This window comes from Lutjanus erythropterus, chromosome 7 (genome assembly GCF_056507025.1).
Source record: "Lutjanus erythropterus isolate fLutEry1 chromosome 7, fLutEry1.hap2, whole genome shotgun sequence".
NCBI lineage: Eukaryota > Metazoa > Chordata > Actinopteri > Lutjaniformes > Lutjanidae > Lutjanus > Lutjanus erythropterus.
The window spans coordinates 18,429,964-18,452,380 of NC_139323.1; the positions used below are offsets into that span (position 1 = coordinate 18,429,964).

Sequence of the window (22,417 nt, forward strand, 5' to 3'; positions counted from 1 at the left end):
TCAAATTCTGATGATGTATAACTTATTATTTAATATGAATTTTACCCACAATTACAGGTACACTGATATAAGGCATTTAATTTAGGCCAGAACTGATCCTCCCAGATTCTGCACTTAGAGTGCATTTTACCCCCAACAAATCACTACTAAAAACAGCAGAAAATACAACTCCTTCACACAACTTTTTCAAAAAGAATTCCCAGCAGGTCCCAATTTCAATAAAGGTTTCAGTGCACCAAATAAAAGTGCAATTTAACCCGTGGACGGAGAAGTCAGAACCCAGTGGTTACATGTCAAACATCCTTTTAGCTCAACGGATAAAGGAGGGGTTTCAAATTTGATGAAGACACATTTTTCTGGGAGAAAACCTCCACCCTGTAAATGGACACTACATAAATCTCCCCACACCAACATCTCATCTAATGTTTCCTTGCCTTCCACCAGTATTACTGTATATACAATATGTTATTAGATTTTCTGTACTATGCTATGATAAAATGTTCCCACGAAGCATTATCAGGCGGATAGAGAAAGTAAACTCAATAAATCTTGAGAGAAGAAAGTTATGACAGCAGAAATAAGTGAATTGTATCACACCACAGGAGTTGGCCTTACCGTTACATAATAATACAAATAAATATCCATCTAATTCTGAAAAGCACAGTGCAAAGACCAAAGAATTAGGAAGAGAATTTCGTCATCAATACAGTGCTAACTAAAAACAGCACCTGAAGTCCTTAATTTAATGGAAACCAGTCAACAACATAAGGGCTTTTTACACTGCACTTAGACCCAGATTAAGTGAGCCGTTAGCTTTAAGGTAAGAAAGCTTTCACACTGGCACATTCCAGAGTTTGCCGAATTATCTCCTGAAAATCGACTAAGCCCAGAGCTAAAAGCTGCCAGTGTGAAACGGGGCTAGAAGATTAAAGGAGTGGTCACGTAACATTCAGTTGCTGTACCTTCGGACATCTAACCTACAGTTAACCGAAGAGCAGCGTGAATCATACAGCCCTGAGCTCAGCTTTACCCTGGGCTAACAATGTGTTTGTGAAAGGGGGTTAAGTTATCCCAGGGTTAATTCTTGGCCTAGGGTTAAAGATAACCCTGGGCTAAGAACATTCAGTGTAAAAAGCCCTATAGTGGTTAGCCTGCTAGCTTTCACAGATCACCTGACTTCCTGAGTTTACCGACTGCCTCTAATGCCACATTTAATCAATCTGGCATCTCTTACTGCCTTGCTAATAAAATTTGCTTTATTTAGAGAGGCAAACAGACTTCATATGAGTAAGAGAGACGATTACAGCGCTCCAATAGAATTTGTTGTGCTTCAAAACGCTGATATCATAAATGTCTTTTTCTGTTTTTAATTAGAAAAGTTCCCTGTGAGATTAATTTTGGATGTATAATCATTTTCTGTTTCCTCCTCTGGCTTTGCAGCTTGTCCCAAAAATTAACAACCAAAAAAGAAAGACTTGAGGAGAGCTGCTACAGGGCAAAAGTATTTGTGTTATGATGGGGTGACTCAGGGTTCAATGCTCTACCCCCTGCTGCTAAGCAATTACCCTTATGCGGGGCGTCTGGGGTTGTGGGGAGAAGTCGGTGTTGCCACACAAGGAGCAACAGACTAGCTCCGGATATCAGCCCTAATAAAGAATGTGGCTGACTGATGCTGACAATTGGAGCTACCTTTGTATTGTAACGACTAGATTTAATTCAAATTTAAATCACAATCATGAAGTCAGTGGGAGTACGCCAGATTAAAAATACTTCATCATAAACACACAGACCTGGTAACTGAGGTTTTGTGTTCCGTTTGTCTTCATAAGTTTTGTTAAGGAGTTATAAATTATAAAGGTGCTGCGGGCTGCTGGTGATCTCAAGCAGACCCCATCAGCACGCCGACAGGAGGCGCAGCCTGGTTGTCAGTTGGGGAGTGCTGGTAAAACGTGTCTGTGTGGTTGACCCTGAGCAGAGGTGGGATGGCGGAGGACCTGATGTGGAGTATCCTGGTGTCCGTTACTTCACAGTCGATCTGCATCATCACCTCATACTCTTTGTCCCTTATGATGCTGTCTGTAATGGCAGAAAAGAAAGCAGAGGGTTGTTAATTCGAGATGCACCACTGAATGCATCAATAAATAAATTATCATAGATTCATTATCAGAGATGCACCAGTTGCAATTTTCTTAGCCGATTCTGATTCCCAATTTTTTTAAAGTCTGACCTGGACACATCTATGATCAAATCAAATAAAAACAAATTTATTAGAATTGCTGATTTTACATTTATGTGACTATATTTTTGAAGACTGCTATGTTATTTCACCCAAGGGTTGTTATGTTATAAAACCAATACAGATAAAGTTTTAGAAAAAAAAAAAGAATGCCTGACCTGCCAATTCTGGCCAACTCATATTTTCTTTCTTTCTAAGAACTTTATTTGACAACAACAGTTTTGTAACTTTTTCTAAATGGAAAACTTAACAGTTTGCTCATAATAAAACATTGACAAAATAACATTTATATTTTCTTCAAAAGTTCTCCAGATAACCGTCAGGCCTTCTCCTCTTTTCTCTGTCCCTCTCCAATCTTTCTTCTCTCCTCTCTCCTCTCCTCTCCTCTCCTCTCCTCTCCTCTCCTCTCCTCTCCTCTCCTCTCCTCTCCTCTCCTCTCCTCTCCTCTCCTCTCACATGTTCTTGCCCTGTCTACTCATGTCTTCTCCTCCATTTGTTCCTCCTTTATTTCCCTTAACTCTTCTCTTTATTGGAAGTGCAGCTCATGTACAGCTGCAGCAACTGTTCATGCAGAGATTTTGCATTTTGATAGTCCTATTAACATCATACTAGCAACATGACATCTTTCATGACAGTTTCAATGTCTGTATCTATAGAACATGTAACTGACATAAAAAAATGTGTGAAGGGCAGGATTTTTCCAGTGCATCATCATCTTCATTATTACTAGCAGTTTGTGTGTCATACATGTTGCAAAAAGACATACTAAGAGAGCATTTTGGGAGCATAAAAGAGTATTGATTGAGGTAGTTAGGGGGGTTGAGAACTGTGGTGAGTACAGCTGGAGGCCTGGTTACAAATGGAGTCCAGAGGTGAGTCACAAACTGGATTTTCTCCTTCATAGAGATAAACAAAACAGCTCTAAACAAGAGCACATGCAAATTTGAGAAGAAAAAAGAAGAAACTCTGGCAAGTGTGTGAAAGTGCTGATCAGTGATGATGAGTCAGGATCCTTGAAGGCTTCCCATCGAGTTCAGAGAAGAAAAGAAATATCTCTGGCAGGATTGGGGGACTGAAAGTGATCGATGATGATGAGTCAGGCTATTGTATTTGAAAAAAACCCCAGAGACTGCAACTCACCGCAGACGGTGTACAGGACAATGATAAACACTAAGCTCATTATCAAAGATAAATACATTTTCAGGAGGTCATTGTGAGGTTCAGGCTACAAAGTAATTACTCTGGCTTTATCTTGGGAAACTCAAGTTTGGAAAAAGATCCGGGACATAGAACAACAGCGTGGTTTGTAGTTTGTGGTCTCCCACAGCCTAACTCTGCTCAGCCAGGGGGAAGAACATCTTCTAAAGTGGACACGCTTGTAAAGTTCTTTGCTAGAAAAAGCTATTAACTGGTGAACGATCCCTTGCGTATTTACATTAACAGACAACTTAAAGACTCAGGGCTTCCTTTGTGTGTCAGCTAGAGAGTCAAGATGATAACAACATTCCCCATATGGAGCACACAAGCCAAACACAGCTCAGTCAGTTTTAGTGCACTCGTATATGACCCAGAAGCGGAGCTGTAGGCGTCTTTAAAATGCCTGAGAGAGCTCCAAGTTGTTTAAAAGCTGCAGTCTTTTTCCAGACACCTGTGCAAGACATCAGCTTTGTCTGCAGGATTTCCACAAACGTTAACTTGAGGGGCAGTTAGAGTTTATCAGATCATACTGTACGATGACAATACAATAGCTCCTTCTGCAGGTGGACTCCACGGATGTTCATATCATTAGATGGTTAGTAGACGTAATGCTGAGTATGATTTCATCTGCTGCTGAACTTCCTCGTGTGCACCTGCAGTGAAACTGGAACTCCTCAAACAGACAATCTCAGGAAATCATCCTCTGGGTTTGGATTTTGCTCTTTGTCACGCTATGTCTATCTTGAGTTAGGCTTCTGCCTGATGTGGAGCTGGAAAAGTTATTCTCTGTGTATCTCCATATAGCTTGATGAGATCACAGTTGATTTTTTTCCCTCTTGGTTCAAGGTCTTGTCATTACTGTGCAGTCAGGCTTGTGGATTCTGTTCAGCTCAAAATAAACTGCTCTGACATTACCCCTACTTTGCTAATTTCAGTCCAATAATAAATAGAATTCCAACAGATATGCCGGCAGCACAAAGTGGAAACGTGTCACATACTTAATCCAAATGCAAAACACATGAGGAGGATGAATATAATGGAAACCCTGCAAATTATGATAGATGTTCAAAAAAAGTTGCATGAAAATGCAAGCATGGAAAAACAAAGCAAGATGTCTTTGAATAAAAATATCACTAACTGCTTTTAAAAAGAACTGAGCGAAGATACAGCAGTCTTGGGTGGTGAAAGCATCATGTGGGTTGGTGTTGGTGCAAGAGTTTGCCAGCCCTTTTAACATTTGCTTGTTTAATTTTTTGGAAGGGCAATTTTATAGGCAGTATAACTTGACTTGCACTGCTTTGTATTACAGCCTGCACATCCTCTTCTTAGCTCATAAATACTTTGATCAAGTGAGTTGAACACCCGTAACCAATGGTAGACCTATTAAACTGGCAGCCCGTGGGCTGAATCAGGCCCTTAAACGACCTTGAACCAGCCCTTTGATCATGTATAAATATGGAACAAAGTATGTAATTGCGATTTTATTTTAATAACCTGCTAACATTCCACGTTTACGGGTGTTTATGTTGCTTCTTAGAAGATCATCATTTTATTGGTGGGCTAATTAGCCCATTTGTTGGCTATGCCTGTTGTTAAGCACAAAGACACGTATTTTATTAAAAAGATAACTTGTTGTTTAAACAGGGAATTTAGGAGAGTTAAACTGAATGAAAAAATGTGTTAAATGCAACATTGTGTTTTTTAAAACAACCACCTACTTCTCATCTAAGGTAACAAAGGTGCATTGTTTTTTCTGTATTTTGGTACATAATGCTTTTTTTCCACTTGTAAAAACAAATTAAGTGGAAGAAAAATGGTGCATTGTTTTACACTTTGAATTCCTAACTTTACAAGTCACACATAGGAAATGTAACCGTCCAGCCCCTTTGTTTGGCACTTGGCTTTTTTCAAATCTGGCACTTCTAAAGTAGAATTACCGCCTTGTGGTTGTATGCCTCTGCCAGCCAGTTAAGTTGCAGTTCACATCCATGTCTGTCCAGACTCTTATAATACATGTAGTGGGAAAATTTAATAAAAGGTATCAAGTATTAAGTGGATTTTCTTTGGCACTACAGTACACGTGTATGATTCCAGTGAATAATTTCCAATGAGAAACATGCTGTCTATGAAACTATTATTACTGAGTAGAGGACTGATAAAGAGCTGAACATGATAATGTCACAGTGATGCTGACCTTTGACCTTTCAGATACAAAATGTCACCATGTCATTATTTTATCCTATTAGATATTTATATAACATTTTGTCAGAATTAGCATATGAAATCCTGAGTTACTGCCAACATGATTTGTGAGGACATGGTGACCTTTGAGCTCAAAATTCTCATCAGTTCATCTTAAAGTCCAAGTGGATGTTTGGACCAAATTCAAGTGGTACCGAGACATCGTATTCACATGAATGGTACCATGTGTTCACATGAATGGTACCAGCTGTTGCTGATACGGAGGCATTATGAAAAACAGTAACTTAGTAGACCTGCCTTACAGTGACCAATCCAAGAACATACAAAGCTGTCTTAAAACCTGGACTAATCAAGATTTGATATTAATTGATCATATCACTAAAAGTCACTCTCATCTGTATAGTTCCCAGTAAGAAGCTTCTTTTAGTAGATATTTCTAATAACCCACTGTGCACTACGTGCTCCACTCAAAACAGCAAACAATAGTGCAATTATTTTGTAATAATTATAGGGAACAGTGTAATGCCAGTACTTACACTGTGATTTGTAGGCCTTAATCCAAACCTTTATTCAAATTGAAGACCCTCATTTAATTCTGCACACTGATTACATCCACCTTTCACCAAATTACCAATATGTCTAAATTCTATTCAGCCTACTGCTTGAGAAGCCTGAACAGTGAAACAGGAAACACACAGCCACGAGGCTCAACCTCAAACAGCAGCTCTTTGAAGGAGCTGCCAAATCTACCGTCCTGCGCTGCGTGGTCTCCTTCCCTCTTTTACTAGTGTGCCATCTGGAGATGTTCCAGAAAGTTTCAGCGACACAGTGAGCTGGTGTGTGCTGCTGATAAAACCCCAATGTCTGGCAACAACACATCTGAGGAAACCTGAGAGTGCATCGCGGGAGGATGGTGGCTGCCAGACTGGCACAAACTCTGAGGATGTGTTCATGAGGGAAGCTTTTGTTAATACCAGAAAGGAAGCAATTCATCAGCAAGTATAATCACACAATCACAAGACATGATTTGGGTCAATAAAAATAACAGCAGGTCTAATAGGATGTCTATTAGGCTATCAAATACCCTCATAATCCAGACAGTTTTCAGATATTATATATTCTGCCAATATGCACGTTTTATTTATACTGAATGACTGGGATGTTCTACAATAGAATGCACAATCCAATGTTGAAAAATAAAGCAATGTTCTACCACTAGAAAATTTAGCAGGTACGGTATATGGGTGGTGAGTGATTGGAGTCAATCGCTGGCTGCTTTTTGATGGTGGTTTTTGTCTTTTTGTTTTACTAATTTAATGGTCTGCAGAGCACATGCACGGGAGCGCACTCTCATGCAGCAGCATACAACATGCCCACTGTGCTGGAGGACAAATGAGAGGAAAACAGCCTCTACAGCCAGAATATTTTCACATCTAATACAATGAATTAAGAAATTCAACCAAACCAGAACTGGTGATTGTTGGAAGACTAACAAACACGATTTTGGTGATTTTTGGGCTGACAGTGGCAGACTGAAAAGTTTTAACATGTTGCGGAACCCTACAGTATATTCCCAACCATGTCACTCATTACAGTTTAGCATCTTAGCATGTTATCATTCATGAATTAGCACTGAAACCATACAGTTGATGTTGATAGGAATGTCAAGTATTTAGTGATAAAGCTAAGTAGAGGAAAAACTACAATTCTGAGCTCTTGATGACCCTAAAGTTAAAGGATGACCAAGTTATTACAGTTCATCCTGAGGGGTGTCCGAACTAAATTTCCCAGCAATCCATTTAATAGTTGCTGAGACATTTCACTAAAAACAATTAAGTCCAGCCAGATGGTGGTGCTAAAGGGAAGATCATGGTATCACCAACGTTGGTAGGATTGTCTATCGTAAATATCTGCACAAAATTTCAATGCAATCAATCAAAAGGTTAAGATACTTCAGTCCCTACCAAAGTGATGCTCAACGACCGATGCTGCCATCAACAGAATCAACTATGCAGCTAGCATGGCTAATAACTAGTTTAGAGAATTAAGTCACTGAGGCAAAGAATCACTTGCACAAACTAGAATTTATTTTGGCAAGGATGGCAAGGGTTAAACAACTGGGTTGGTAGGAGAGCAATCCGTTCCAAAGCACTGGTGGGGATGTTTTTCTAGATTCGAGTAGTAGGAAAATTTGACCCCACAACTCCTTGAGTGGTGTGGAGCTCTACCTTGAACCCACAGTGAAAGCTGCCTGTTGGCTAGAGTGCACATGTACAATCTCAGAGAAGTAAAAATAGACTGCAGTGTGTCCCACAGTCGATCCACCTGTAAATGATGTAATCTCCAAAACATTCCTCTCCTCCAAACACGTCGCTTCCACTTGATTGAGCTACTTTCAAACTCAGAGGATCATTAAACAAACACACTCTTCAGGCCCTATGAGGAGCCACTGCTCAGTCAGAGAGAATCAAGGACGTCAAGGTCAAGTAACTTTAACAGAACCCCTGAACCGTGGACACGCAGCCAGACAGAAACAGACGATGGCTTACATCAAAGTCTCTACCTTCCACATTCGGTTATTGACCAAGACAGACCAAACGCTCACTCTAGATTAACAGAGTCTATCCACCTCCTCCAGATGAAAACCATTTAGTGACTGGAGGAGGAAGGCATTCCTAAAGGAGAGCAGCAACAGGGAGCTGGAAAGAATTATCTTCCACTGTGGAGCAATCATGCACCAGAAGGACGACAGTGTTTCTGCTTTGCTAAGGGTCTCGCCTGGCTAAATATGTACATTTGCACTTAATCACTTCAAAGTTTCAAACAAAGACAGCATAAATTTAAAATGCTACTTGAAGGTTGTCATCTGCAGGACACATGGGGCTTTATATGTTGAAGGAGGGAGGACCACGCGGGTCTTGCACTTTCACCAAACTCTTTTCTATGTCAGCCTCTGTTGGCTTGGTTTTTTAACAACAGTTCTTGCTGTCAGGTCAACAAGGCACTACCAGGAGGAACAGCTGTGGCATCTGAGACTGTAGCTACTGTACATGCATCTGTGCTAACATAAAACTGGTGTTGGTTTTTTCTTTAAAACAGTAGCTCCCAAACAGAGTGAAAGAAAAAACTGTGTGAAGTGAGGCAAGTCCAAGTATGCCTTGAAAGTTTGTGACAACCATACATTATTACTGCACGATACAACTAAACAATAAGTTATGAATAAACTTTTAATTTGCTATATCGGCACATTTAATGCATTCATTTCCTAATACAAAGGCAAATTCTAGACCCTAAAAAAATCCTTTATAATCATTCCATCAAAGCCAACACAGTTTTTGCTGTTGCTGTATTTAGTTAACAGATGGTGGGAATTAGTAGTGTGACGCATCAAAGGTCCTGATTGATGCCTAATTTTTTTCCCCCAACCTGCACTCCAGGAACTCTGTCTCTGATTGGCTGCAGGATACTCTTTGCCTCCTTTCGTTAGTTTAATTATAGAGGCTATTTTGCATAGATATGAATACAGCTGTGCCTGAGATCTTGGCTCACCCTTTGTTGTTCCTAGGGAACAAAAAGTCTGAAAGGCACTGCGCTAAAATTGGGCCTTCCCATTGTCACTTTTGGTCATGCTGTGTGGAAACATGCCTTGCTGATTTGCATTTCTACTGCCATTTTTATCGCACCAAGATGTGCTAACTTACACTTGGGATGGACCTTCTCCATAGTAGGGCCTCAAAGTGATGCCTCGCCCAGACATGCAGGCAGTTGCATGTCTACACATCTGTGTAGACAGACCAGAGAGAGGTGTATTTAAAAGTCCTTTAAGGGTCCCTGCTCTCAGTTCTTTTGTAGCTTCTAACTGAATCTCTGTTGTTTGAAATTTAGTTTTTCTTTTCCGTCGCTGTCAATCCTGATGAAAATCAAACACTTTGTTGTGCCATAATATAAGCTGTCAATGAACAAAATAACGGGGGACTTTTATTACTAAGAATGTTTAGGAAATTAAACTTCTTTATCAGGTCTTTAACAGCTGCTTGATTCAAGACAAGTATATCAGTTAAAAGATACACCTTCAAGCAGGTAGCACTGTTGTAATGGAGATGTAAATCCCTGTTGGGCTGATGTGACTAGTCAAACCAACTTCAGCCAGGCCAATCTATATGTATAGAAAACAGGGAAAAGATGCCACATGGTCCAGCCAAAACATTAGATGCAAGCACACTAATGCCTGAAACAAGCAGGAAAAAACTTTTGGTCCAAAGCAGAGAAGAACACACTGTTTTGAATTTGAGGTCAACTGCAGGCATCCATGACAGATTTTGCAAATCAAAGATCTTTTTCTTGAGGTAACAAGAATCTTTCCAGGCCTGATATATCTCTCTGAATGCCACCTTTGTTTGCCTATTTCAACAATTAGCTGAAAAGGAGGTCTTGGATTTCACTATTTACTGCTATTTCAATGGGCCATCTGACCGGCACGGACCTTAACATTCCTCCCTGACAAGACCAACCAAGAACAATGTTTACCTTCATCAATCTTCATCTCCAACACCGCCCTTTCAGAAAAAAAAAAGTTATTTCCCAATGGCCATGTCTTCCCCTGCTGAGTAACAGGCTCATATTCCACTGACTCACTCTTCTCAGAGCTGGTTGAATCACTACACAAATCTGTTGCTGGTTCTTTGCCACAAACAAGACAGGGAGATAACAGCAGAACAAGAAGATTTCTGATAAAAGTGCCTGGTTAACAGCCAACAACAACAGGCCGTCTTCCTAATTGCTCACACCCTATGTAAACATAGTTCCTCTTGAGTAGGTTTCCTTTCAGTTCACCTTCCTTATAGGCCTGGCGAAAATTAAGCCACTTGATAATTAAGTCTGCAGTGTCTGGACAAAGGCTTCTTTTCACTGAAATCTCTGATGACCTGATTTTGACATACTGTATCGATAATCCAGCAGATCTAAGGACCACGGAGAAAAGCTATGATGAGCTCATGGAAATCAAGAACATCTGTATACTTAAATTATTCATAAAAAACTGTTTTGCAACAAATGCACTGATCAAGGTCCAGGGTTTTTGCCAATAAAGGGTTCAGATACTCAGGCGCACCTCATGTATACCAGTGTTTTGGATGGGTTTGTTTTGAGAGCAGGTGGTCAAATTAACGGGTGATTGCTTCTCAAATGGGCTGGTGGAAATCACCCCCCAAACCACAAACCGAGTGCACTCTGATTGCCACCCACTATGACAGCTGTGACAAGCTGTGGATGGCAATTGTTCTCTTAAAGAGGAAATGAAGCGGTCTAGATGAGCTCTCTCTGCTCTATAATCTGAAGAGGACCTGTAATTTGATTTTTCATCACTAGCATGCAGCCATCATGTGCAACAATGACAGTGAATGTTTTGTGTGGCAAACCAAAGTGCTTACAACAAGGGTTCAAGGACCAACAATCCTACATGTCCAGATATCAATTTCATATTAATGACTTCTTAGTTGGGTTGAACAATTAAATCTACTTAAAAGGGCAATATTGCATTCTGGATTTTTCAAATCACAAGAGGTGCAACATTTGTTGAAGGCAAAATGTGTGTACTATTTTAAGTTACATTTTGTCATGTTGCAGAGATTTCTGGGCCTACACATCATATTCTACAGACTTAAGGAAGCATCTTGGTTTGTTACAGATCCCCACAAAAATAACAACATAATCATTTTATTATGTTTTTCAGTGAAAATAAGAATGATAATGTGTAAATTATCATTCCATCTAACATCAGAAATAAAATTTTAATTGCAATATCAGCTGAAATAGTCACAATCACATATTTTTCATGATCGTTTAGCTCTACTTCTTAGCCTAACTACTCCTACCTGCCATGTAACTCTCTCACAAACTCACATTTAGCAGGCTGAAAAAGACACAACCCTACGAGCAGTGTACAAATACACCAATGTTAGTACCAGACAGTAGTACCACACAAACAGAAAAGCTGCAACACTCTAACTTGTCTGCCGATGGCAAACAGGTCAGTGCTGCATATGCTATCACTTCCTTGCCTGTAGGTAGCACAGCTTGGACTGAAACCATACGTCTGAATGATACTGGCTCGGATGTTTTTTTGGGTGCTTTGTACAAATAACACTTTTTATTCTTGCTAATAAAAACTGTTGTACTGTATAGATGATAGATGTAAAGCCAACAATTCAAGCATTTGTCTTTACAATTTTATCTTTTTAATGTAATAATGCTAAAAAATATTTTCAATATCACTTTAGTACCTCTAACTAAAATACAAAAGTCTCTACTCAGAACTGAACTTCATTATTTTCAGTACAAAATCTAAAAAAAAAAAAAAAAACAAAGCCAAAAGGAAATGACCACAGTGAAAAAGCTAAGTTTGTGTCTGCGCGTGGGTCGGTCAGTGGCTGTACAGACACTTAACAGCATTGCTAAATGTAACAGAGAGTATAATCAGAGGCTGAAGGACATTTCGGAAACCACAAAGGGCTCAGAGGGAGGGAACAAAGACCTTCTACTAACAAGACGCCAGATGTCAGAGAAACTTTTTGGCAAAGAAAATCTATAAAGAAACTTTGATTTAAGTTAAACAGGCAACATATGCTCAATCCAATAAGGTAGATTTTGGAAAACAAAATACCAGCAGAGATAAAAAAAAAAAAAAAAAGGATCAGCATCACCTTAATAGGCTTAAAAAGTAAAAGTGCTCTATTTTGGTCCTAGAAGTCTTTCCTAAAAAAAAAAAAAAAAAAAAAAAAGTGTCTTAGGTCACAAGTAATGCATTCTTGTGGGGAGACGTGTTTCTGAATGTGCAACCAGCTCGCCTCTCATCTGTTACACTGTGTTGAGTGAACGAACTCCCCAACTGTTGTGTCAGTGCTGCAGTACATACCATTTATGTTCATGGCTGGCAACACCACAGACATCTTGGGTCGACTTCCTTTGTTGTGGTTGGTGGCAGGAAGTAGAAGATGATCCTGAGAACAAAGAGAGAGAAGTTCATCAAAAGGAAAATACAGCTTATTTGGAATCAAATAAACTGGTTGGATGCATGCATTTGCCAGGTGTTGATCAAGAACTGGAGCTGAGTTCATAACTCTGATAATTTGTCTTTCAGTAGGTCGTCTCCTCAATGATCTGGGAGGTTAAGAGGTCATAGAATAAAGCAATAATTTCCATCAGTAAATTTCTAGTCAAAAAATTCTTCAAATTGACCCCTTTTTCATGCTTTGGCCCATCATCTAAACCACTCCAATTGCAATACTGCCAGCTTGGGTCCTTGAAGCACAAATAATTGCACTTGTTAATCCACCAGAAGTCTTGAGATCAAAATGCCATTAAACAGTAAAGTCCTCCAGTTTCTGGAGCTATTAAAATAGCTTTTGTGCAGCTCATTAGACAATGAGAGGGAAAGGTTTTAATCTGTGCACATCCTCTCAGAAGGAGTTGTGGTGGAGAGGAATGCCAATGTGCAAACACACATGTGACGCGCACACATACAGTAATGCTGTTAAAAAAGTTTAAAGCCATGACTTAAATCTCAATTCTTAATTTCTTTCTATTGATGAAAGAAATCCTGTATTATCTGAAAACTATGGAATACACACAGAAGACGACTAAAACTAGCAAAATAAAGCATCTCAAAAAGCCCATCCTGTACCAGAACTAATGAATGAAACCTGAATTAAGCAATTTCTCCTAGAATTAACAGTGAACAGTACAAATTGAGACGCCTCAGAAAATGATTTCATGGAAATTAAGAATTATATGGGACATCAGAAGGTACCATTTACTCTTTGGTTCCTCAGTTCCCATATCATATTAATATTGTGGTCAGGTAACAGAGACAAAAGAACTGCGTCTATAAGCACAATTAAAGGAGCACTCCATGTATTTAGCATTGCACTTGTTGTGGGTCTCAGGGAGACATTGAAAAACAGATTGTTCAAAATTGAAACAGAAGAGGTTAGCATATCATATGGAGTCAGTTTCAAGAAAATACTGGAGCCTACATTTCCCATAATACAGCTCAATAATTTTTAAGCTCCAAGCCTTCAGTTTGACACACAAGATTTGTCTTACCAGTTTTTTCATGCTCAATCCAAGGCAACTCTTTAGACATCAAGTTTTTCAAAGTTCCCTCCTGCAACATTATGCAATTGGTTTTACAGGCCAAGTAATACTTCATATTAGAAGTAAAGTGAACTTTATGTGTGAAGTTGGTGGGGTTCCCCTTAAGAAGAGTTAAGTGAGACTGTTAACTCTGAAGAGCAATCACCAATTATTTGGTCTCCTTCAGCTGCAAAACTTGAGCTTTTTGTGGCTTTCCAACTACCAAGAGACTAACTGAGAACTGGTTGAAACTCCATCACACTTGGCGTGCAAAGCCTGCATGGCTGAAATGAAAAATGAGGGGCGTTACAGTGATGACAGGCAGGAGTGCAATGTGAGGTTGGAAAGGGATTTAAGCGAGGAAGAAGTAATGTGGAAGACTTGTAAGATAAGCATATGTGTCTTTTGTATGTCATAAATGTACATTAGAGAGTGTTCTTAATAATGCCTTCTTAGTTTCTTTAAAATTACACAAAAATGTATCAGCTAAGAAGTAATCATCTTAGCTGTTTCTTCAGAATAAAGCTTTTGGTGTCATAGGCGATCATGGCACTGGAAAGCATAAAGGAGAGGTTGTAAGCAACCAAAGGGAGTATTAAATACTAAAAATGACTGAGAGGGTGCCTCGACTGTGCTTGAGGGGTGGCAGGAAAACACCAATCACATTACTGCTCATCATCAGAGGACCGGCGAGCTTGTCAAGCTGACACAACAGCTGCAGCTGCCATGACAACAGGTGAATTTTCCTCGAACCTTATTGGATACGGTGAAACCACAGTGAAAGCAGCCAGTGTTTCCACCACCTCACCTCAATGCACACTTACATAAAGCCACAGGTGCTACAACAACACGAGCAGTGAACCTTGACCGCAAAATGACGGAGGAGTAAGAGCAGTTCCATATTTTGCTCTTGTTATGTTTTCCATCGCCTCACCTCGTTTCACACTTTAACAAAGCCACAGGTGGTAATGTATCTGTAACCCTAACCTGAGAATGACCATCTCTGAGCGGGCCACATACTGCAGAGAGTGACCTCAACTGCTGCTGGCGAGGGCGAGGACAGGCCATGATGAAAAATTTGTGCCTTAAGGGACAAAAGTCAAAATTGGTGGTGATTGGCTTTAAAATCTAAACAAATTCCAAATTTAATCCAGAGCTTTGGCAGTCTCGTAATAAGATCATACTGACTGGAACGAAAAAACAAAAGCACACCCGCCTTTGCTGACACAAAAACACACACACACACACGCCCTGAAACCCAGGAAACAAAATACAGGCAAATAAACTGACTGAGAAAAGCTGACAAAGGTCTGGAAGTATTAAAAAGGCCAAACTAAATAACAAGCCTGTAATCTGTGTTCTTCTAGTATTTGGTGTTTCATAAATTCTTTTTGTCATACCCAATGATGCATCTTTGATTACTGTTAAAACCCACCTCAGCACTTAAGTAAAAAAAAAAAAATAATTACATCCAAAAAAGGCAGGCCTGTGACGAGGCAGGACTTGTAAGACCTGTCAAAAATATTTTTTAAGACATTTTAAGCAGTAAAGACTCCCACACACTGTCTCGCTTTCTGTTGATTTATTAAATATCCGATGTTTCGGTCTGGACAACCTTCATCAGATGCACCTGTCATACATTCAGGTGTGCTTTTTTAACAAGACATTTTAAGTAGTTAAATTCAGATTATTAAGGACCTGTTGAAACCCTGTTAATTCATCACGTGAAAGAAAATAAGTAACTAGTTTGATATCCAACTGATTGTTTATTTATTTTAAGGAAAAATTCTTCGGTTCTGTGCTTTCTTAACTGTGAAGATTTACTGTGCGTCTTTATTTTGTCTTGAATGTTAATTAAATAAGTAAGTAGTACACAACAAGCAATTTCAAGACATTGCATTTGAGATGGCCATTTTCCACTATTTTTTGATACTTGCAGGCCAAACAGTTAATTGATGAAATAATCGTTAGTTGCAGCCCTACATCTTTAAATAAAAATTTAAGCTTCAAACAGCATTTCTGCAAGTTTCAACAAGTTAGTTTTAAGACTTTTTCAGACCGGGGCGCCCCATAGCTCAGTTGGTAGGGCGTGCGTACCATGCATTGAGGCAGAAAAATCCAGCCCATGTTGATTTTGTTTTGTAGTTGTTACAATGGGATCAATACAATTGTTTTCTAATTTTTAAAAGTGAGACTGAAGTTAATGGAACATTATAAAAATAATGTCAACTTCATATTCCAAACAATCGTTATGACCTATTAAAATCATATTAAGACAGACATAAAATTTAGATTACTGGATTTTTATTATACTGGACTTTTTAGCGACCTGCAGACATCAAGGTTAAAATAATCAAAAACTACAAATCTCTCTTTCTGTCAAGTACCATGTCACTATTAGACATTTACAACATGCTACTTTAAGGTAGAATAAGTAGGATTTGTCATTTGCTGTTTGTGAACACAAAAGAAAGATTATTGATTGCTGAGTCTCATTACCAGGATGTCGATTACCAACACTCTGGCTTGGAAAAGCATCCTGAGCACAGCAAAATAAGAAAATAAGAAGGTATGGGAGGAGAGCAGGGTCTCTGCAGATGCAGGATGATGATTGAGAGGAATCTTTTTTGTATGAGGCTATGCATTATTTTTTGGGGGGAAATTCTGTCTTTAAGAATTGCATTTTTAAATTATCTGGATGATGCATTACAACAAAACATTTTGTCAACAGGTCATTAAGAATTAAAGCTCAGGAATTCTTTATTTTGTTAGAGTATTACAGAGGAATTGTACCCCATACATTTTTCCTTCTAAGACACACAGTGAGATGTCACTTTTATTTTGGATAAACTACAACACCCTCACTACTCACTCGCAACACAAAGCTGCTAGAAACTGAAGGACGGCTACTTGACCTGCAGAGGCCCTCAGATTGAGTACACCATTGTTGCCATTGTCCCTGCTGTCACCATGCCAACTCAGAGCCAAACCTTTGTGACTCGCTTGGTGACAAGAGGTCTTGATCTTTGACCACATGCTTCAAAACTCCCGCCCCACTGAGTAATCCAAAAGGATTTAAGGGCTTAACATCACCCAGAGTATCCAGAGGTGCCAAGTGTCAAATGAGCTTCTCTCAGCTACTTGGAACAGTGACCAAATATGTTTTTGGTAAGAAATAATGTCTTCTTTTCGGAGTAAGTAAATGTGTGTTATTTGGCACAGCTGACGAAGACAGATCAGCAGCTCCTTATAATAATGACACAAAAACTATAATGGCTAGAACTCAAAGGAAAAAGGTTCCCCTGCAGCAAGTTTGTTTTCTTTTTGTTTGTTTGGTTAGCACTCGAGAATGAAGGGATGTGAGTATATATTTGAAAAGAAAGGAAAAACTCTCTGCATATGATGTCCAAGATTAATCATATCAAGAAGGAAAATTAGAACCAGGTTCAGAGTCTCAAATGTGGAAAAATGGTCAGATGAATAAAGAGCGAGCAGATTAACAGTGACATATGGTCATGCCTAAAAATCTCAAACATGGGCTTGATGATTGTAAATGGACCAAGGAAACTGAATTGGAAAGGGGAAGTTACACCCTTGGGCATGTGTATGTCATCCCCTCCCCCACCCTCCACTGTTCTTTCAAATCAAACCTCTCTGTTGAGGAACAGACCTATTACACCTAATTTATGATTCATAAGTCTCGTAAGTCTCATAATTAATTTGTCGCTTTTTAAGGTCAATTTGGGAGACGGAAATTTTAGACTCAAATGTAGTAAAATAAGTGTTGAGCCATAAAAACTTCCATTTAGATTTCTTCTAATTTTACTGCATGTGATCATGTTAAACACTGTGTCAGATATCGTGTAAAAGCCAGCACCCATTTCTCCTCTCACGTCAGTGAGCAGGACCAGGCACGTTGAAACTTACCCTGCGGAAAGACACCACATAGAACGTGTCGCCCCGACGATTGATCTCATCAAAGAAGTCACTGTAGGTGTGATGAGGTGCGTAGTAAACCTGAAGCTCACTGCTAGGATTCCTGTTGATAAAAAACAAAAGGTTAGCAACAAATATAAGGAACACTGAAAAAAACAAATTATCAAAACTGGGGAAAAAGACAGATTCAGTTGATATCGGTGTGAAATGTAAAACTGACATGTAACGCCACTTAACGAGCGCTGATAATAAATGTTTTGCATGAGAGAACTGTACTAAATATGAGAAGTTTCATGCAGATAAAATCTTCAATATCAGATTTTTATCAAAACACTAATATTATTTGATATGTCTGTCCATTTAACCCTACACAGACACCCTGTATTTGGAAAAGGAGCACTTCAACAATGGAATTTTAAACCCAAAATCCAGTGAACAAAAACAAACAGGCGAAAGAAAAAGGCAAGCACATCTCAAGTCAACAAGATAGTAATATTTGTGGTGTTAACCAAGTACATAAGTGAAATGTAAGTATTTTGTCCTTTTTGACATGAGATGTGCTACATTTTAAATTTTTTTGGAGTAAGATCATCAAATCATAAGAATCATCAAAATCATCCTATTACAATGAAGTACACAGTCACTGGTGGCATCTCAGTTATCTAGAGCTGCATCTGTCGGTGGATTGACCAGTTAGTTCAACCAAAAGGCAATTAATCATCTGCCACTATTGTGATCTATCCGTTTTAATATATTGGATCATTTTTAAGCAGAAATGACAAAATTAATTGGTTCTAGATTCTTCAATATGAGAATGTGCTGTTTCCTTGTTCTTCATTATTACATTACATTATTACTGGTTCTCCTCTGGCTTTAGACTGTTCGTGAGAAAAAAATAAAATATTTAGTGATATTTTGATGGACATTTTTCACTATTTTCTGCTTTGTAACCAAACAATTAATCAAAAATAGTCTGAAGATTAATAACAATTAAAATAATCATTAGTTTCAGCTCTACAGTAGTCCACTTTGCATTGACAGACTGACAAGGTCTACATTAATTGGTTCTAAACAAAATGTATACAGCGGGACAGTCAGACATGAGGCTGAAAATTAGAATTAAACTCCTGGGAAGGTCAATTTGCAATCCTTCTGGGTCCTGGCTACAAGATGTCATACTCAAAATTAGATTTTTTTTTTTTCTCTCCACCTCGCAGCCCTGCATAGGTTAACTGCTGAAACAGATTTTTCCTCTTTTGACATGTAGATTTGGACATTTCATAGACTTACAACCAGGGAAAAAAAAAAAAACTATAGGTGGCCAAAAAACTATTCACTCCATCTGTCTGATAAATGGTGTAGTCCAGCAGAAAAGACTCTTATTGACCGCCAAACCTCTACAGCAGTGTGCAAAGGTCACGCTTTAAAATCACTATATCATAAATCGGTCAGATTGTAAAATCTGAAAGGCGGGCAAATGCCAAAAATGTGGAAACAGAAGCAGAAATGTTATTTCCCTTTACAGTTTCATTTTAAGACACATTTTGGACAAATGTGACTTTTAAACAACGAAACATAAAAGTTTGTTATGTCTACAGTTGCTTTACATGACCTATTTTTGCAGACCCTGCTGACAATAAACACTCCAGTCTGCAGTTCTAAACAGATTACAGCTCACTGTTTTAGTTTACAACACAGAGTTGGTTTACCACACAAGTAGTTGTGACTGTGTATTTGTTCTGAAATCTACAAAGCTGTCATAAAATGCTCAATGCAGCTTTAAAATCAAATGGGATTTGTTTGTAAGAAACAAACTGAAACCTGAGGAACGATTTACTTGTGTGAATGTGACACAGATATGTTGCAACGGGCCTTTACTCACTTTTCCTCTGAAGTTTCTGTGTATTGGACGGTCACAATCTGACGGGCGCTCTCAGCCTCCTTATTCTCCGTTTTCTGTAGAGAAAAAAAAATGAGGGAGGATTAGCTGTAATCTCTTTATATTCGCTTCAACTAACCATTAGGGAGGATCAACTCCTGGTAACACTGTCTAACACATAAATATAGACTGCATTCACAACATTATAATTGACCATCATTTCAAAACATACATAACAGCACACTTATTACAGTCCTACAATTTACTATAATCAGCACTGTAAAGATTCACATGTTAAAATACTGGGATGACTTATGTGTGTCTGTGGTGCTAAAACAGCTTAACACAGGTGAGAAATAAACACATCTAGATTTGTATTTACACTAAAATGAAGAATGGGTATATACAAACTGGGCAGCGCAGACTGGATTAGACCTACTGTGACAAATCTGGAAAAAAATGATGGAAAAAAGGAGCAGGGGGCACTAATCCTACAGCTCCCCTCTAAGTGTTGTGTTTACTTTCTCAGGGGCTGCCGGATTAAACTCAGCCCAATAAAGAGAAATGAGAGGCAGAAAAAGGGGAAGGTGTGAGGGGAGGTGAAACAGTGGTGAAAGAGAGGCTTTGCTCTGCCAGACAACCCCTTTATGCTCAAAGTAATGAGCTAAAAATACAAGTGAAATTTTGTGTTTGTTTGTGAGCTGCATTGCAAACACTGAACAATGTGTTAATTTTTGCTTGGCCCATTAGATTGGTTTTCCTGTTTTGCAATACATGCCGACATGTGACTTACCAGAATGGTCCTGGTGGGTTTGTGATTGCTGTTATTCATGCGCCTGGATTTGGTCTGCTGCACTTCATGACGGTGGACCCAACCCCTCAGCTCATGGGCCAACCTGCCAATCAAAGTGCATTAGCCTTTTGTTTTTTTACATTTTAGCTAAGTTCTCGTGGTCTTATGCAAAAGGGGGAAATTAGGCCATACATTAAAGGGATAGTTCAGTTTTTTTGAAGTGGGGTAGTATGAGGTACTTATCCACAGTCAGTCACTTTGGTGAATCCAGACTAATCTTTAAAAAACACCAAAGTCACACAATAACACAAACAAACTAACAGGTCAAGGCAGCAGTAAACCAGCAAGTCCCATTTCTGCAACGTAAAATGAACAGTTTTGCTGATGGAGTCTGGTTGCTTTGGAAAAAGTGGTATTTGGCTTATATAAGAGCAGTTTTCCATTGGCAAAGGTTAAAGGTAAAGTTCTCAATAGATTCTAAATATAAATCTGTAAGTTAAATATTCTTCACTTAAACTGATATTTATCTATTTAGGTGGCTAAAATATGTTTTGCTGCAGACCCTGTTCACAGCAGTACATTAATTAACTTCTGCACCTCTCCGCTTTTCTAAACTGGAGGTGTGACTACATGACTATAGGTAAAACACTGATCTCACACAACCCCACTTAAAATAATACAAACTAGTCCTACATCCCGCTATCCCCCTCACTCTGCCTACTACAAGACACATCCAACACCAACCTAAACAACACATCTAATAGAATACTTTCAATAACCCTAATCATTGGCAAGAAAACTATCCTCATGAACTGGTAATCAAGGAACAAAATCAATATCACACTCTGGAAAAAATTTACTAATTGACTACATATCAGGGCCGCACGATTTGGTAAAATAGTCATATTGTGATTATTTTGACTGAAATTGCGATTACGATATGAGATATGATTTGTGGGAATGACCGTTTTTGTATTAAAATTTTCATATTTACTGAAAAATGATTAAAATCACAATAATGTGACATTTGCTTGTGTCTTGCAGGACTGTAATATCTCATTACAATGCAGTTTTTGCAAACAGTTTTCCTTTTTCAAAAAAGTGTGATTAGTGTCTGGTTCTGCGATTTGGATGTTGCACTTGGCCATATTGTGATTTCAATAATTTTTCGATTTATTGTGCAGCCCTACTACATTTGGAAAATTAAACTGCCTAAATCAATAAACAAACAGCTGATTTTGATACCATCTGGAACCAATTTATTCATACCCTAATCACTTAACTCCTACACCAACTTTCCACACTACCCTTTTTTGCCTGTCCTCAATCAAAAAGAAGCATTCAACCTCTTACGCACCCATCATCAACAATATAGACTCATCTGTTGCCAGCTTGCCATGATTATTATTATGATTGTATAGTAATAATAATAATTAGTAATTATTTAAAATATTATATATTTATTATTTTTTCCTTATATATCCCATCAATGTGTCACATCACTAGACTCTGGATCACACCCTCTCATACAAACAGCACACACACTCACACACACGCACACATACACGCACACATACACACACACACACACACCCTACAGTTGATCTTTACCACTGTACTCCCACCCATGTCATCTTAGGCAACTACTCTGTGCTTTTCTCTGTATCTGTATGTACTGTATTTCCTCTGTATTTGTATGCATCACTTTCTTTCACCAATTAAAAAAAAAAGAATCCAAACCAGCCCTTTAAAGAGATCATAACTTACTCTAAGCACTTGGTCCTGTTAACAGGAGGCTGGCAGGGGGGAGGTGGTCTGAGGAAGATGGGATCCTTCACCACCATCAGGGCCTTATCCTCAGAGCTAAAACACAGAGGACAAAGCAGAGGGTGATAAAGACAAAACCGATAACTTTATAAGACTGCTCAGATGCTCTCAAATCACTGTAAGAATTTCATAATAAATATCTGTTAAAAATGTATTCCACATGTTGGGAAAATGCTTTGAATGCAAAATGCGAGCCAACATGGCTGCTTGCCCT

At 38.8% G+C, this 22,417-nt stretch overlaps 1 protein-coding gene across 1 annotated transcript in view; it reads right to left on the minus strand.

Moving 5' to 3' along the window:
• Nucleotides 1-995: 995 nt before the first annotated feature.
• Nucleotides 996-22,417, minus strand: part of atf6 (activating transcription factor 6) — a 43,558-nt gene continuing 22,136 nt past the window's right edge. The window contains exons 11-16 of the mRNA XM_084723036.1: nucleotides 22,144-22,239; nucleotides 20,377-20,479; nucleotides 19,587-19,660; nucleotides 17,696-17,807; nucleotides 12,549-12,633; nucleotides 996-2,076 (exon numbers count right to left, since the gene is read on the minus strand). Coding sequence (XP_084579162.1) covers nucleotides 1,880-2,076; nucleotides 12,549-12,633; nucleotides 17,696-17,807; nucleotides 19,587-19,660; nucleotides 20,377-20,479; nucleotides 22,144-22,239 — 667 coding nt within the window. The 3' untranslated portion in view covers nucleotides 996-1,879. The remainder of the gene's footprint in view (nucleotides 2,077-12,548; nucleotides 12,634-17,695; nucleotides 17,808-19,586; nucleotides 19,661-20,376; nucleotides 20,480-22,143; nucleotides 22,240-22,417) is intronic.